Here is a 19403-nt window from a genome sequence, read left to right as displayed (position 1 = left end):
AGAACGAGGATCGTGCCGTGGCAGTCATACCATATCACCCACACAACCTGCCAATCTGCAGAATCCTGCGTGAAAACTTCAATCTCCTACAACAGGACCCAGACCTCAGAGAAGTCTTTCCCAAGCCACCGCTAATTGCCTTTCAGAGAGACAAGAACCTGCGTGACATGCTCGTTAAGTCCAAACTCAGATCCCTTACCAGCCATTCAACCTCACCAGGGTGCAGACCCTGTGGGGATCAAAAGGGCAAGACCTGTCCCTTTATAGCCACCTCAGGTTCAGTCGTTGGACCCTCTGGCACTTTCACTGTGAAATGTCATCTCAAATGCCAGTCCACTGACATTGTATACATTCTGTCCTGCACCCTCTGCTCCAAACTGTATGTGGGGGAGACCTACCGTTCTTTGGGCAAGCACTTCTCCGAACACCTGAGGTCGATGAAGCTAGGCTACAACAATCCTGTCGGCCAGCATTTTACTGGCCCACACCACAGCTTCACCCAAGCAAGAATCTCAGCTGTGTGGCAGAAACCCAGTGACAGCACGTACATAAAGTACATGGAGAGCTGCGGGACAGCACAGCCGAATGGGCTGAGCGTCAGAGTCACTGACGTCTAGCGCCTGGGCCCTTCTGCCTTGATCTCTCTGTCCTTATTCTTTCTTTCCCTCCTATCCCTCTTTTTAGAAGCAATATATATGTGTATGCATATGTGTGTGTGTGTGTGTGTGTGTGTATGTGAGTGAGTGAGTATGTATTGCACTGAATGGTGATCAGCAAGTGTTTAGTGTGCATGGCCCATCAAAACAGAAAGTAGTGAGATGTCATCACCCTTTCCTCACATAGGCTTTCCTTTTCAAACTGTCCTCTTCTCATCCCTTGACAACGGGCCTGTGGTCCGAAACGTCGTGTTCCACTGTACAAAGAGGATTCAGCCACCACCAAAAAGGTTTTTTTATAAACTTTAGTTTTTTGTCTTTGAATCCTGCAGTCATTTTTGTCTTCTTCCCTCAGTAATAACGATTTTTCAACTTGCGGTTCACCATTAGAAAACATGTTAACACCTATAGACTAGCACACAGAAATAAGAAATATGGAGTTTTTACGTGCGATTTATCATAAGATCGCAAAGTTACCAACAAAAAACAAGCACACAGAAATAGGAACAATATGGGTTTCGTGATGTGCGATTTATCATCAGAGCACAAAGATATCAACAAAAGACTATCAAACAGAAATATGGACAATACGTTATTACGTGCGATTTATCATAAGAGCGCAATGTTACCAACAAAGGACTAGCACACAGAAATAAGGCCTAAAGGGTTTTTTTACGTGCGATTTATCATAAGAGCACGTAACCATCAAACGACTAGCACACAGAAATTTACAAGAACAATTTTGGGGGTTTTCGTGCGATTTATCATAAGAGCACAATGTTAGCAACCAAATACTAGCACAAAGAAATAAGACCCGTGTGTTTTTTTATTTGTTTTTGTCTCTTTTTTGTGTGGAGTTTATTGTTAGAGTATAATGTTACCAGCAAAGGACTAGCACACAGAAATATGGACACAAAGAACAGAATCAGAGACCATTCCGTCAGGCAGATAGACGGGGGCCTGAGGCAGAGCTGTGCGGCACATTCCATCAATCAATGGTGTCTGGGCGGAGACAATGTGGGATCTATTGATCTCTATCACTATGTGGCAGCGGATGCCATCACCTCAATTGCTACTTTCGTTCAGACATACGTGGACTGTAATAAGAATGGTCAGTCGAGACCTGGGTCGATGATCGTCGCTGCGATCACAAGACGACAAGAGAACTTGGAAGAAGATCGTTTCTTCATAAATCCGATAAATTACACGAAATTCTACAATGTTCTGTACTTTGTGAACAAGCGATGAAAAACACGACTAAACTGATCAAACACGACTAAACTGATCAAACAGACATCAAAAAGGCAACATTGTTCCGTGAACGTATTTTAAAACATCACACACTTCTTGTTGCAATTATATGATCTTTATTATTATTATTATTATCAATTCAAAAATAAAACAGAATGATGAAGATGATGATGATGACAGATCAAGAATATGCGGTTATATCTGAAAATTTCCAATGTTATTTCTTGAAAAGACTGACTCTAAAATCCTCATCGACTGAGTCAAGAGTTAGTTTACCCTGAATGTGAAATGGTTGCGGAGAGATTGGGGAGAAAAGGGTGGAAAGAAAAAATGGGAAGATCAATTATCAGGACGGATAGCTTTATTCGGAATGTATGGGGAGTTGGGCGAGTTTCCATGGAGTGACCACAATCATTTCTTAACTATTCTGTCACGATAATGAAAGGTATGAGACGAGGACATGCAGTGGAGAAGATGCTAGCAAAGGGAGGAAATACGCTAAACGTTAATGTCAATGCAGTTGGGGGGGGGGGGGGTTCAATATTTTTTTTAGCAATAAACAACCAGAATGCATGTGGCATTTAAACATATAGAAGTTTACATAAACACACAGTATACAATTCGAAGCATGATTATTCCAAGACAGCCCGCAACTCATTTATCAAACAACCCGACAGTGAAAGAAGGAAAAAAATCGCTTCTTACTTATCAAAACAAGCTTCCAACCAAAGAAAGAAAACGTAACAAACCGCTGATACTGCAGAACAAATCACTGTCACCAAATGAAAAATTAAAGTCCAGCGCGACAGCGGAGTAGTCAGAGCTCATCGGTGCGGTCCGTGACACGAATCCAGACAGCGCCTTGGGATGTTCCCACACTCCTTGATCAACAAGGAAGCAGGCCTGCTGACACTTTATTATCCTGCCTGTACCAGGCAGGCAATTCCAGTAATCCATGTTGGCGGTCAGTGGGTTACGGAAACAGGAGCACAACCAGCGTGCACCCGTCCCTCTGAACGGAATATGGGTAAGTGGCAGGAGCACCAAATGTGCTCCATTTCATGCCATGCGTTGTGTGCCAAGATGAAGTCCATCAGCTGGGCGAGCGATAGGTGCTGTCTATGACTTAATTTAAGATTGCTCTTATTGACTCTGCACAAAGTTTAGAGGATATGTTCACATGTCAATATGATATGTACAGCGACTTACACGCAGCCTGAGCAGTTCTTCTGTTTCTAAATATTTGTCAGACCTGGTAGCAAAAGAAAGCCTTGGCACCTCTTAAGTCAGTGACAGAGCTAATAGTCCAGAAGAAGCCAAAGGAAAGCATGACAAAAAGAATCCAAAACAAGTTAAATCTGATCTAAGAGAATATACCGATATGACACACCAGGCTAAGTTAGATCAAATAAACAACAACAAAAAGTGAGATTAGCAGATTCGACTGGACATGGACAAACTCACGGCGAAATTAGTGAAACAAATAGGTTAGAAGTGCTGTGCATGATCTCCAGACTGATAAACACAAACTTAGTAACGAAGTAAAACAAATTTACGAGAAACTGGGGATGTCCGAAATCGTCTGGACCAAAAGCAGAAAGAGATAACAATCACATATCAACACAAAATGACTATCAACAACACGGGTATGGGGTGCAGGAAAAACAACAATGGAAAACTAAGTCGGTTGCAGAATGTGTCAGAAAATGCAAACATTTTGACAAAAAAGGTCGGTGTGCCAGAGACCGCAACTGACACTGACATCGCTCACCGCTCTGGTCGACCTGACATTGGAAAACCTCACCCTTTGCACGCCAGACAAGGAAGGTGTGCTTGTGTCTAGAGGAAAGCTGATACAATCTGGTATCTCTGTTGGGAAGATCTTACTGAAGCAAATTACAATCTGTTGTTAAGAGGCAACAAACATTCAGCACCCCTGTCGTCCTGGTCTTCAAAAGGAAAGATAAATATCAAACTGAAAAATGGTAATAACATTCAGGATTGACACACATAAAAATGTAGATGAAACCCTCACAAAAGTTAAGAGGTAACAAAACAACATCCTTATTACAAAGATAAGAACCACACCGTAAATGCCTTCAATTACTAATGCGGGTATTTGTCACAAGATATCGATGCGTTCCCTCACACTATCAAATTATTTAGTTATCTATTCAGTCAGTCATTCTTTCAGTACTTTGTTCTAATGTTTCATTCTATTCTTTCTTCTCTTGTTAATTGGTGATGATAATGTGCAATAAGCGATGAAGAGGAAAGGGGTATATGTGGATATCAGATGGAGAGCTTAATATTTATATATTGTTTATCTACTTCGCTCTGTATGCTTTTCGTTTTATTCTATTTCTAAATTAAGTGGGGGCGTGGGGTGGGGGTGGGGAGTAAAAAAAAAAACGAACAAGAAAGAAAGGCAAGGCCTTCAAGACTCACTTATGATACACATTTAAAAAATGAAAATAAAAACTATATACTGGATTTTTTTTTAAGTTTCAAATCGTTAAAACGTGTTCTGTATTTGATATTATAAAAGCTTCTGGTAAAAATTTATTTAAAAAACAACAAAAAAACCTAAAGTAGATTCGAACCAAGCATGTTCGGGCGAGAGGAAACTAGCACTAACCTGCATCTACGAATCACGTTCAAAAATATTACTAAATCGTGTTGTTTTTTAGCATAATAAATCGGTTATGGTATTTGAGGTGATAACGCCGTTTAAATCATGTTATTTTGGTATATCTCGGGCATCTAAGAAATTCTTTACAGTCCGCAGTAAAAGAGATGCCATCGCCTCAAACGCATGGCAGCATGTAGCCAGTTTCTTTTGATCTGCGGAGATCGTGTTCGACAAGCTTAGTTACACTAGGAAACTACTACAATATCCATTCAATTTCTCTTTTATGTACATTCTAGTTGAATCAGTATCCACTTTAAATATCCATATGCAGTAAATACCTAGATGATGATGTTAGTATCACTGTATGAGTTCTGTCCAGAATTTGAATTTGTTTTCTTTTAATTGTGAACAAGAAAAAACAAGATCTACCCAGACCAAAATGCTGACCTAAACTCAGTGAAACGGTCGATTCAATGTTTCAATCATGTACATTCTAGTTAATTCGGTGTCCACATTAAAATATTCATTTGCAGTAAACACGTCGATGGCGTAGTTTGTGTCACTGTATGTGTTGGTTTTTTTGTGAAAAAACAAAACAAAACAAAACAAAACAAAAACAAAACAAAAAACAAAAAAAAATCCAAAAACAAAAAACAAACAAAAAAACCGAGGACATGCCGTCTTCTTACCAAGCATAGCCTACGTTCTGGCAACTAGGAAGTGGTAATGTGGTGTTTTCGGATTCCGGAACGAGTCTCAACGAAATAAACCGTTAATGATCCGGAAATACGGTTGAATTTGGAAGACATAACTTTCGCTGGTATGACTGTGAAGTTATTTTTCCTACTGTGTTGAAGCCAAATTTGGCAATGGCAGACAAAGTATTCCCAGAGAAAATGGCAATGTTCAAGTTTACCACTGGCAGAGCAGAGCACAGGAGAGCAGAACAGAGCACCAGGTTATAACAAAGTGAGTCAGAAAAGGGGGGAAAACTTTTGGTTATGTCAGTACACATACATTATGTTCATGAGAGATAAGAGGTTGGCAGATGGCTATCCTTTACTTTGAATGCTTTACTCACTGATGTACCACAGTAACTCTACACGTAATGACCGCAGTGTAAAAATGCACATGAATGTCACGGATTTAGCGCATAAGGCCCCTCCTGTAAACCAGTGTCACCGAGCCGTGACGAACGTGATCACCCATGTACATATCTCACCTTAGTTGTTTTCTCGTTTTGGTTTTCTTTTCTTTTTTTTCCCCTCTGCTCCCTTCTCTTCCCTTCCAGTCCGTGTTATTCTGTCATTTTAGCTTTTGCACGTGCTTAACATGCTCCTTGCACAGGCTCACCTTCAAGATTCCTCACTCAGTTATAGAAGGTAAAATTTCACCAAACATACAGACATCAACATTCACTTTTCAGAACTTAACGGCGTTTGGGCGCCTCGAGCTTCGACGCTCTGTAGGGAGGATACGGGGTATCTGTTCGATCAGGCACTCCTAAAAGATCCCCAGTATCCCTCCGACCCTGTGGCCTCTCTTCAATGAGATGACGAGTGTGGAGGAATAGTTCCGCATCATCTGGAACTGGAAAGGACCCCCCCTCCCTCCCAGTCTCTTTCAAATGTCTCCTTCACTGACCAGAGTGTAGCACCCGGACTCGGCACCCGGTCTCTGCCACACGGTATTGCTACCCGTCGACCCACCAGCTGCTGAGGTAAGCAGAAACATTGTTAAGAACCCAAATGTCATTTCTTCTTTCCATTCTGGTTATAAAAAAAACAACATAAGTTTCGTCGGTTATTTCTTCATTTTAGTGTTAATTCATTTTCGCAGTAGGCCGGTCGTTTGTTGTTGTTTTTTTTAATCCTTATGCATTGGTTTTTTGAGACGCGTCTAATTTGTGTACATCATTATATTGTAGATATTTGTTCCCCCTTCTCTTTGTCATAGGATAATATGATTACTGTGTGCACACGTACGGGGATCCAGTCCTCTCTTTGTTATTTTGTGCGTGGGATTTTTCACACACCAAGACGTGTGTGTTGCTGTTAGATAGGATGGATATCTATTCTTTATTGTCCTTATTATTCATACATCTATGTAAACACACAGTGAATGTGATCTTCACAGATTAAGTTACAAAAGGTGGTTGTTGGTTTTTTTTATATTCTAGTTGTCCAAGCTCGGACCTTGTAGTTACCCTCGTTGTTTTCTTGCGCATCACATTCATTTCTTTAGCGCAGTTAGAAAGTGTATTCAAGACCAAAACGACTCATATGCGTTGTCCTTTACTCACTAGTTACTTCGTATAATATATTGTCGTTTTCCCTTTCCCAAGTGGAGGTTGATCTAGGGGGAAATAACTGTTGTATGAATGCGTGGAAGTGTTTTATTCATCCAGTTTTTCTCTCCTTTAAAATAAGTTTTAAAAAAAAATTTAATTAAAAAAAACGTAACCCACCTGAGGGACAACAGAATATCCATTTATGAAATAATTATACGGTAGTGCCATTGTAAGCCCCGCTGAAGTCTCGACGTCCCTCGAATAAATAGCCCTCTCCTTTAGCTCCATTCAAACACTGTCGTGAATTTTAGCGAACATTTTTGTGTTGCAGATGTTTGAACAGTTCCTTGTCCTGCCGAAGTCACTCCGAGGACCATGCCCCGCCAAACTCCAACCTGAGTTGCACTGACTGTGCCACCGCATCAATTGAACAAGCTGGCTGTGTTTTAGGGGAGAGGGTTGAGGGAATATGACTTTGTAGGGGCATAGTTTGTTCTGTTCGTTTCTTGTTTGTTTTTTCTTTGTTTTTTGTTTGTTTGTTTTTTTCCTTGTTTTTTTGTTTGTTTTTTCCTAAACTCATTAGTCATCCATCACCCTTATCACCCTTTTGCCTTTGGGAAGTTTTTTTTTCCTCCCCGGGTAGTGGTATAGATTGGGGTAGTTGGGTGGGTGTAGCACTCTTTTCTATCTGTAGGCTAGCTAGCATACATTATTATGTCCCGTTCTCTTTCTGCCTCTTCTTCCTGGCATCGTGTGAATGCGTGAATAAAAGATGTAAAATATATTTCATTTTTAGTGGTCTGCTGTTTGTGTGCGAGGGTGGTCGACTTGAGCGAATCCTGGGTAAAATTATACCAAACATACCTTAGACGCGACAATGAAAATGACTGGAATGATGATTAAGCAGGTTCAGACATTGTTTCAAATGCTTTCAATCATAATTAAACAAAACTCTTGTACGCGCGCCCGCACGTGTGCGTGCGTGCGTGCGTGTGTATGTGTGTGTGTGTGGGTGTGTACTACATAAACTTCAGAGATGGCGATGTTGGAATCGGCCTAAAGTACCGAACAGATGGCAAGCTGTTTAACCTCAGAAGGCTTCAAGCAAAAACGAAGGTCATGACAGACATCATCAGAGACTTTTTGTTTGCTGATGATTGTGCCCTCAACGCTGGATCTGAAGCTGACATGCAACTCAGCGTCGACAAGTTTGCCACTCCCAGCAGGAACTTCGGCCTTACCATCAGCACGAGGAAAACTGAAGTTCTCCATCAGCCAGCCCCAGGGAAACCCTACGTTGAGCCCAACATCACAGTCAACGGTCAGAGACTCAGTGCGGTGGAGCGGTTCACATACCTTGGCAGCACACTGTCACGAAATGCGACCATCGACGATGAAGTGAACGTCAGGATTGCAAGAGCAAGCGCAACTTTTGGTAGACTCAATGCAAATGTCTGGAACAGAAGAGGCATTAGTCTTGAGACCAAGCTAAAGGTCTACAGAGCAGTAGTTCTCCCCACACTACTGTACGCCTGCGAAACTTGGACAGTGTACCAACGACATGCCAAGAAGCTGAACCACTTCCACACAACATGCCTAAGGAAGCTACTGAACATCGAGTGGCAAGACAAGACCCCAGACACAGAGGTTCTCGCAAAAGCCACCCTTCCCAGCATCTTCACCATCCTGATGCAGTCCCAGCTTCGCTGGGCTGGACACGTGGCGCGCATGCCAGACCATCGGCTGCCCAAAAGGCTCTTCTATGGCGAGCTGCAACAAGGGAAGAGATCACACGGAGGTCAGAAGAAGCGCTTCAGAGATACTCTGAAAGTCTCTCTGAAAGCGTTTGATATCAACCCTGACTCCTGGGAGGAATCTGCAGTGGACCGTGACAAATGGTGCGCTGCTGTGCACAAAGGCGCCAGGTTGTGCGAGGCCAACAGGACTGCTGCAGCTGTTGAGAAGAGGCAGGCCAGAAAGTCACGGGCAAACAAGCTCCCTGACAATATGCCTGTCTTTGTCTGCCCCAACTGTCAGCGAACATTTCGTGCGCAGATTGGACTATTCAGCCATCTGCGCACTCAGATAGATTCATGAGCATCCTTCCCCCCACCCCACCACCACCCTCCCCCCATCCCCCATCCCCCATCTGGATGACAACGATGGTCATCATCGATCTCGATGGACACACCACCACATAAACCCAATGTATACTACATATACACAAGCGCACACACACGTCCACAAACCACCTCCCTTTCAACTTAAATAATTTGCAGCAATTTGTACTGGTCTGTGTCTTGCGTTAGTAAGAATATATTTTTGTTATCCATGCAGAATCGTAAGCTGTCTTTCACACGTATAAAGTACGAAAAATGTAATCGTTTTAACAAGCTTCAGTTGTCATTCTATCTTACTCACACCCCTCAATGTGAAAGCGCACAATACGTGCATGTAAGTACGCGCCCACTCCAGAATTCATGACCAAACCGTGAATTCCTTTGACACGTGAAACTGGTTGAAATGGGTTGTTTTCAAGTTGTAAATGTCATTTTGACGCACCCCCTTCCATCCCTACACACACACATGATTTGGAATTTGACATGTTCTTCACAGGATTCCAAGCGTGCATTTCACAGATTCAGTGAGTTAAGAAAAACACGAAACACTCACAGCGAAGCAAGAGCAGACACATTCACGTGCAGAGAGAAAATGAGTGCGTGCAGAGGTTTCAGTTTTTCGTTTCCCCCAGCTAGCGTGCATGTGAGGAGGAGAGGGAAGTGGATGAGGGAGAAGGGTGTAAGCGCAGGGGGAAGTTTATACAGCACACAGCACTGTTAGCCGAATCCATCAAACGAGACAATCAATAGTCCCTCCTGAGGTATTAATAACAAACAGCTGTCCCTACAACGAAAAGGTCGCTTTTTTTCTAACTCTGTACCCCCGCCCCCTCCTCTCCTCACTCCCACTTCGGTGCTTGATGAGAAAAGATAAAGCTGAATGAGAGAGAGAGTTACGCAAGAACAGACTGTTCCCAACGGCTGGCTCGATGAATGAGAGAACAGCAATCCCAGTCAATAACAGGAGTGTGGGTCTCTGCAGACTGGGGGATTTTACCTGTTCTGTTAAAACCATCTCTGCGCTAGAGACCACCCATGCATCAGAAGTTGTAAACGCGTTTTGCAAATTCCCATATTTTCTTTTTTAATCGCTTAAAATGAATCAGGGCTGTTGCAAACGATGACATGAAACAGATTGGCATCTCTCTCGCTCGCTCTATCACTCACACACACACGTACATACACACACGCACGCGCGCGCGCGCTCATGCGCTCTTGTGTGTGTATGTATGTGTGTGCGCTCGCACGCGAGCGTCAGTGTGTGTATGCATGTGTGTGCACGGATGTGGGTATGTGTGGAGGGCCGGGGGGTGTTTTCTTCATTATGTATACAGTTCTGCATGAAAACCTTTTCCTTTCATTTATGTGTGTGCTATTTGTAATAGATGTAGATTAGCAAGGACAGATTGGAAGAATAGGCAATGCCTAAAATCTTAATCCTTGAATAAAAACGTTTTGAGTTCTGAGTTCTCTCTCTCTCTCTCACACACACACACACACACACACACACACACACACACACACACACGCTAACACACATACGTACGCACACATACACACACACATACATACCAACCTAACCACACATACGCGCGCACGTGCAGCAACAAAACTTTTCGATGCCGCTTTCCAGAGGCCAAGAGTCTTGTTGTTACCTTTTGCTGTAGCTCCCCCACCTCACCCTTCTTCGTACCCTCTCCCCCAACCCTCCTGCCCTACACCCCATCCTCCCCAACACCCCCTTCATCTCTCTTTCTGTCTGGCTGCAGCCAAAGCAGGAGCAGCAGAATCGCCGACAGTATCGACAGAAAAAGGATCCATACGTCATTACCACGGAAGAACTTAACGCCAGGCCTTCTTCTGCCGAAGGTCTGCCGTTTTGCTAGCACCGGCACAACGCCTTTAAAAATATGAAAGGGGGAAGGGAAATCACGGGTCGGAATGGAGAGGGGAATGTCATCGACAAGCAGTGATCCACAATCCCTCTTTTTATCTTAATTAAACCAACAAAAAAAATCATTGGGTGGAGGAGAACAGACCCAGTAGGCTACGAGAGAGCAGCAATCAATGGGTACCTCGTAAGGAGAGTCTGGAAGACAAACATCAAGGGGTGGGTGTTGACAGATTGCCTTAAAGGCTTTTCGTTGAACTGACCATCAAGCATGATTATGTTCCTGCGCGAGTGTGTGCGTGTTTGAGAGAGAGAGGGGGGGGGAAGAGAGAGAGAGGGGGGGGGGAGAGAGAGAGAGACGGTCGAGAGCAGATCGAGGGGGTAAGAGTAAGCAAGCATGTTGGCGCTCATGCGAGCGCGTGTCTGCCGTACATTTACACGCGTGCGTGCGCAAACGTGTACAAGCGAAATGAACAAAAGAGAAACAGCAGCAAGCTCAGAATCACCCAGACAGACAGGAGACGGGGTTATAGAGATGGAAAGGCGAAGGGGAGTTAAGAGACGCTATTTTGTTTCCCCCTGACCGATTGCCTTGCAAAGGTGAAGCCGCGTGACTTGCATCGCACGTTCAGAGTAACACTGGAAACATCCGCGGCACATCGTTTCTATGGGCAGAGGTTCCAGCAGTTTTCAGCACGTGAGGCCACTATTCCGTTTTCTAGTCTTCTGTTTCTTTCTGTCTGTCACGACAAGCTGAAGTCCCTTTTTTTTCTTTTTCTTTTTTTTTCTTCTTCTTTTTACCTTTCTTGACATCAATCATTCTGTCGCCTTTTACATAGACTGATTTGTTGGTATGGGGTGAGTAGTAGAAACAGATTCTCGTTTTTGCTGACATGACTCTTTTTTCCTTCTTTTTTTTCTTCCTGATGTGGACCGTGTCCGAACGGCCAAAGCAAAGTGTGTCCAGTTCCAGTCAGTGACCAGTCTCTCGGTGAGCCGTTTCGTCTTACTAAATATCATTGTTACTAAGTTACTGTCATAAGTCATGTCAAACCTTTTTTTGTTCTTCTAAAGTCAGTCTGCGCGTTCGTGTTTCACACGACACAAGAGCATAGCACACCAAGTACCACCAATATGGCAGCGATGGCCCAGTGAAGATAGAGACCCATCCCCCACTCTCTCTTCCTCCTTCCATCCTCACTTCCTGCCACACCCCGACCCCCGTCCCTCGATAAAACACTCTACAGAAACCCATGAGAAGCACTAGTCTGTCAGGTGAGTTCATCAATCGATGCCCCCAAAGCAGTAGATACCTAGCACAGGTAAATGAACTCGAGGTATCAAAATAACTGTCCTCAATCTAACAACTTATGCAGAAAAAAACCCGCCGTCTTTGGTAAATACGTAGCCAAATTTTTTTTTTTTTAACAAACCTAGGTGAATTACATCGCGGTAACGTGTTCTCCCCACACACAGTAACCCAAATTCCACAAACAGAATTCTGTTCTGACAGGAAATCAACACACACACACACACACACACACACACACACACACACATATATATATATATAGATATATATGCACACACACACACACACACACACACACACATATATATATATATATATATATATATATATATGTGTAGTATGTGTGTGTGTGTGTGTGTGTGTGTGTGTGTGTGTGTGTGTGTGTGTGTGTGTGTGTAATTGAAAGACATTCTGTGAAGTGTGTATAAAACCCAGGTCATTAGTTTATTTTGTTTAAATGTGATACCATTCCATTCTCTGTTTTTGCTGCCTACAAATTATCTAATTTTCAATCCCACACAAATATATGCATACATACACATTTACACATACATACACACGCACGCACGCATACACGAACGCTTCTTTTTTTCTGACACTCGTATTTTAAGCAACTATAATAAATCACAACTTGCTCATGGATTTGTCTTGAAATGAATGTTGTGTCTGTCTTTTTTGTTGGGTGTTGTTTTCCCAAAATTATACCAAAATCACACTCACAACATGAGAACAGGTTTGATTTTTCAGTTCAATAAATGGATAATGAGAAGAGCTATGCATATGCCCATGATTTTTGTTGTTGCAGTTGTTTTTTGTTGTTGTTTTTTCTAAGCGCCAGCCAAGAATTATATCGATGCTAGAAAAGAAGTCTTTCCGTGCGAAACGTTGCCCGAGCATGCTATGAAGTCCTTTCATTTCTACCCACCTCCAAAACCTTCCATCACAACTATGTCCTGCATCAGTGGAAGCCGGGGTAATTTTACAGCCACAAGCAACACGCTATAATGAGTACATCAATGCAGGGGATTGATGAGACTCAGCTGCAGCAGCCAGGACCTCTTGTTCCCTCCCTCTTCATCCCTCACAAAACACGCTGCCCTGGATGGAAGCCAACTCGCAGCGAACAACCGGCACGTGGAGCCGATCATGGAAACAATACACGCCAGCCAGACTGCTGACGCATGTGGGAGGATCCGGTATTTAAACCTGTTCGCAGATCTCAAACCTGGAAAAAAGAATTGTCCTGTGAAAGATCCGCGAACGAACATGAGACCTTGGCCGTGCTTTGTTAAAAGAGGGAACGGAACGGGGAGGGGAGGGATAAGCGTTAGCGATCTGTAACCGGTTATATAACCTGAGCTCTTTGAATCAAATTCCCATGCCATGCACTGCCAGTCTTGTTCAAGGCACAAAGATATAGCTGCTTGGCGTTTCTCATCAGCTTGTGTACTGGTAACCCAGAGCTACAAACAACCAGGAATCTTCTTTATATATTGTATTGTATTGTATTGTATTGTACTGTATTGTATTGTATCACTCTTTTTGTCACAACAGATTTCTCTGTGTGAAATTCGGGATGCTCTCCGCAGGGAGAGCGCGTCGCTGCACTGACAGAGCCACCCATTTTTGTTGTTTTTGTTTTTGTTTTGTTTTTCTGCCTGCAATTCTATTTGTTTTCCTATCGAAGTGGATTTTTCTACATAATTTTGCCAGGGACAACCCTTTTGTTGCCGTGGATTCTTTAACGTGCGCTAAACGCATGCTGCACACAGGACCTCGGTTTATCGTCTAATCCGAATGACTAGCGTCCAGACCACCACTCAAGGTCTAGTGGAGGGGGAGAAAATAATAGCGACTGCCGGTGTGGTTCGAACCAGTGCGCTCAGATTCTCTCGCTTCTTAGGCGGACGCTGTACCTCCAGGCCAACACTCCACTGTATAAACAAGGAAGTTCCAAATACGTTAATATCCTGGCAAATTTGACGAATTTGCGCCACACCAACTAATGCTAGTACAAGGAGGAAAAACACAGACATGCCCTGAAGACCATATACTACAAGACGTTCTTAAAACCAGATGCCAGGAACAGTCACCGGTCTGTGAGTTTTTTTGGGTTTTTTTTTTATTTGTTTTTTTTAAGCCACGTTCCATCTGGAGTGGTGGCCCAGTGCCAGCACAAAGTGAACAGTGCCGCCTCTACATGAGTGAAAAATCCCCGGCCACCATGGCCAAACCAAGCCGCATGGACCGAAGCCTTTTCACCCCTCATCCTCCTTCGTTAGACCTCAAGTGGTAGTTCGGCTGCCCGTCTTTCTGGTGAGACTGTACACTGAGGTCCACTGCGCACCGTGCGTTTAGGCCCATGAGAAAAGCAGCAGAGGGTTGTCCCTGGCAAAATAGTGCAGCCAATTCCACTCCACTTAAATGCTACGGTAAAATCCACGCTAGCAATACATAAATGTTCACAGATAAAAAGAAATGAAAAAAATTAAATCATGGGAAGCGTTGCATTTCTGTGAAACTCGAGAACCACAGAAAAGCTAACCCATTTTCTCTCAAGAAATGAGTTATGAAAAGAAAGTCAAATGACACGACAATTAAACCCCAGCACAAAACATTACAACATGATACAACACAATTCTACGCATAAAGCAGAACTTGAACTATGGTGTGTTAGCAGTTTCACAAAGTGTTTCATAATTCGCTGCAGCGATCAAATTTCTTCAGAATAAATTTAGTAAATTGATCTCATCTTTTTAGTTTTCTTTTCAATCACAATGAAAGATGAAACGACGCGTGGGACGAGAGGGAGACGAGGGGAAAGAATTCGGGGGGGTGGGGGGGGACAGAGTGCGCGGTTGTGAGAACGTGAGCGTTCAAGCACGTGTGTACACACGTGCATGTGCTCGAATGTTGAATTGAAAAAACAAAACAACAAAAAACAAAAACATACAGCTTTAATCACCTAAAGTCGGCGTTACTTGGGCCAGGCTGTTTTACCGACGACCTCACAGCTAAAATGCACGAAAGGAAAAGGCGAGTGAACACGAAGGGAAAAAACTGGGGAAAATAAACAAAAAGGTTCGCAGCAGAGACAAGTGGCTGAGGAAAATGGGCATTCGCCACGAGAGACAAGAAATGGAATTTTTTGTTCTTTTTCTTCTCCCCTTCTTTTTCTTCGTTGATGGGCTGCTGAATCCCACGTTCTCTCGAATCAATGAGTGGGTGTTCACGTATTTGACCGTTTTCACCTCGTTATTTGCGCAGCCACACTCCGTTATCGGGGGCGTACATACTGGGTATGTTCGTGTTCATCTACAGTTCACCAAACGTTGACATGGTGACTCTTTGAATCAAAGTACGTTTGATGTAATGAATGTGTATACACAAAAAGGGGATAAAGGAACATTTAGGACTGCACATGTTTATCTGGGAGATCACCCTCCATATTGAACCCACCAAAAAACGCCAATACTGTGATAAGATAAAAATCAAAAGAAAAGAAAGAAAGCAAAAGACTGTTAAACAGAGTGAAAGAATAACGCGACAAAAAAGACAGAAGAAGAAGGGGGAATCAGAATGGCAGAAAAAGGAAAGGAAAGAGAAAAGCCAACAACGGCGCAGCTTCAGTGATGGATGTGGCTGGACGAGGGGCGAGAGGGACTACGGGTTTGGGGAGCGTGGATAAGCAAGCCACGGAGGAGGGCGCAAACCGCCTTTACCGCCTAGACTGTATGATAAAACACGGTGAACGGACACGGCACAGGTGCCGAGCCCTTGCACTCTGTCTTCAGAATAAACTACAAATATGCTCTCTGCTCCCACCCTCAACCCCATCCTTCTCTCTCTCTCTCTCTCTCTCTCTCTCTCTCTCTTACATGCATATATATATGTGTGTGTGTGTGTGTGTGTGTGTGTGCATGCATGGGAGCGCACAACCTGAATGTGCGTAAGCTTGCTTTTGTGTAACCAGTTCAAATCATATTGCTTCAGTGCTGCTGTTTCAAAAGTACTAATGACCTGGGGAAACGGCTGCTTCCGGAGAACTACGAAGCATACCCGTGTAAGTTCTTCAGTTAACATCTATTCAATTCGTGTGATTTAAGACGAACACCTGTGTCAGTGTGTGTGCGTCGTCGGTTGAGGGAAGAGGGTTGGGGGGTATGGGTGGCTGTGTGTGGGGGTGTATGTGAGAAAGGATGCGTGGAGGTAGAGTATGGGTAGGTGGGTAGTGTCTCTCTGAGCACTGACAGCATTTCATGCACATCAATGCATTTGTTTCAATGCGAAATGAACATAGGGACAAGACCATGCAATTTGAAAAGCAATTGAAAAATGAAGGTGACAAGCAAGGAGAAATAAATTGAGCATTGAACTGGATCATTTCTCAAAACCATTGGACTGACAATTTGACACAAACGTACACACAGCAAATCAAAACTCGGAGCTGTCCAACATTACCAGTTACAGTAGTCAAGGTCTCAAAAACACATCGTTTGCCTTTGTGACGTTTTTAAGCAGATGTGGTGTAGCACATATGAACCAGTCTGCACGCTTTGACAAGTCCTTGAAACTAAAACTGTGAACAACAAGTACATCCAAATTCTGGACCAATTTGGATAAAGCTTGAATCAACTGATGTGGATTTTTAAACTAAAACGAAAGACTGGTCGTTTTGACGATGACATTTGTTAAAAATCACTCTTTTTTTCTCCAATAACTCGTTTTGAAGTGTATGCTCAATTCTCTGAAAACGCTGCAAAATGACCTCGTTGAAATAGAGCAAGCAATCAACATTTTCAGTTCCTAAAATTTCGAAATCTTTTAGTGACTTTCACAAACAGTTGTACAAACCAATTAATCGTTCTGTCAATTTTGGCTAAATTTTTATCCACTTCGATGTGGTTTGAATGAATACTCCAATTCGTTTTAGTATGTTCAAGCATTGGCTAAGTTGCATTACCTTCACTGAGATTACAGAGTCCAAGACGTAAGGTTCATTAGTATCCCCCCCCCCTTTATTTTTTTTCGACACTTTAAACTGGTACTGACGGGACTCTACGGAGAAAAAATCTCAATGAAATCTCGAAAACTGGACTGACCCAGTGCTGAATACAATTTGCAACCAAGAATAAGAAGGAAAGGGTTTCGAAGTCACAATGTACAAGAACAAAAAAAGTTTTGTTCTTTAAAAGAAGAAAAAGAAGAGAAAGCCGCGGTGTTTGATGGATGTGGCTGGCCTTTAGGATGGAAAGGTCTATGGGGCTAGGAAATGGAGGGCCACCGCTGGATGAAGGCGATTAGCACACCGGCAGTCTGAGGTCAAACAGAAGGCCCAGATAACGGGCTGGCTGGGCACAGGTGGCGAGAGACGTACAATGTACACACGCTTAATTGAAGTCTGTGAGGATGGTCCAACTTCATGTGCGTGCGGAAGTAATTCTCTCTCTCTCTCTCTCTCTCTCTCTCTCTCTCTCTCTCTACGTGCATGTGCGTCTGTGCTTGGTATTGTGTATGTACGTGCGTGGTGTTTTGTGCATATGTGTTCAAACTCGTGCACATGAGACTGGGGGAGAAGAAACGAGGAAGGTGAAAAGCATAACCAATGCATACATTTTCATGTTCGTGTGTAAGTCTACATGCGATATAGAATATCTGTGTAAATATCAGAGCGTTATTAACATCTGGGTGTGCCAATGTGTGTCATTATTTGGAAACGTATGACAGCGGATAGGTTGTGTATATATAAATCACCCTCTCCCATACATACCCCGTACTATCATTCTTTAGGGTTTTATTTATTTGATGCATGCAATAGAGAAACAACGCAAATGCAAACCGAGAAACAACGCAAATGCAAACCGAAAAAAGAAAACAATGTAATATATTTAAATCTTACCTTTCCAAAACTCCCTTTCCCGATCGCTCGTAGAATCTGGAAGTGGTCGAAGTTAACTGCAAACAGAAAATTGCAACAATAATATATAAAAATAAAGCATGGAACCACACATACAATAACGCACACGCATACGCACACACAACTAGTCTAGAAAATGACGCTATCACACCAATTTCAGTTTCAGCTGGTTTCTCAAGTGTTCGGACAAATCTATATACGTTTCACCACATCTACTAGGCAGATATCTGCCTGATCAGCAAGCATAACCCAACGCGCTTTGTCAGACCGTGTGTGCATGCACATATACAAGTGTACCAATCAGAGTGGATTTCTTCCACAGAAGTTTGCCAAAGGACAACACTTTTGTTGCCATGGGTTCTTTTTCAGTGCGCTCAGTGCGTGATGCACACGGGACTTCGCTTAATCATTTCATCCGAATGACTAGACGCTCAGTTTGATTTTCCAGTCAAACTTGGGAGAAAGGGCGAGAGCGAATCGAACCCAGGCCCTCACGAACACTGTATTGGCAGATAAGCGTCTTAACTATTCTGCCACCTTCCTCCTTATAACACAAATCAATACCAAACGAACAGCCTGTCTCACAACGTCAACCAACAGCAATATGCAACAACAATACAAGCCACTTTTCATACAGACACCACGCTGTATTCTTCATCCCATCCCTTCTCCCCCTTATCCCGACACTGCAAGTGCCTGCAGATGGAGGTCTGGAACAGAGTTCATCTCTTTTCGCACGCTGTCAACTACCTGTGCATGTGCCATAAATCTTGGGCTTGCTGAGCCTATTACGGGACGTGCCTATTGTCTTCTCGGCCATCACAGTCCATGTTCGACAGAGAAAATGGATTGTATTTCAATATCCTTCAATCATTCTCTCTCTCTCTGATTGTATTTCAATATCCTTCAACTGATTATCTCCTCTCTCTACCTCTCTCTCTTTCCCTCTCCCCTCCCTCTCTCTTTATCTCTTAACAGAGGACTGGATGTGAAAACAAATAAGAGAAACCGCTCATTCCACAACCCTCATGAAACAATACCTCTCTCTGTCATTCACTCCTACAAACACACACTTTGGCGCGCGCGCGCGCACACACACACACACACACACACACACACACACATATATATATATATATACATATATATATATATATATATATATATAAACACTCTCTCTCTCTCTCTCTCTCTCCAAACGTTGCTGCACTGTGAGGAAACGACCAACTCCACAGCGACAGAACGTCACCATTTCTCTGACATCCTGGCGCTAATTACCCGTCAGTCCTGACGCTGCTAAGCTTCCTGCGTCAGCTGCAGAACACGTACCAGAA

General features: G+C 43.2%; 1 protein-coding gene across 3 annotated transcripts in view; it reads right to left on the bottom strand.

Moving 5' to 3' along the window:
• The window catches only part of LOC143276312 (serine/threonine-protein kinase 32A-like), a 152609-nt gene that overhangs the window by 92250 nt on the left and 40956 nt on the right, over nucleotides 1-19403 (bottom strand). For all 3 annotated transcript variants that reach the window (XM_076580818.1, XM_076580833.1, XM_076580825.1), the window contains exon 2: nucleotides 18052-18107. In XM_076580818.1, the coding sequence (XP_076436933.1) occupies nucleotides 18052-18107 (56 nt within the window). The remainder of the gene's footprint in view (nucleotides 1-18051; nucleotides 18108-19403) is intronic.

The sequence above is a fragment of the Babylonia areolata genome, chromosome 2 (assembly GCF_041734735.1).
Source record: "Babylonia areolata isolate BAREFJ2019XMU chromosome 2, ASM4173473v1, whole genome shotgun sequence".
Classification (NCBI taxonomy): Eukaryota; Metazoa; Mollusca; class Gastropoda; order Neogastropoda; family Buccinidae; genus Babylonia; species Babylonia areolata.
This window is presented reverse-complemented; position numbering and strand designations above follow the sequence as displayed.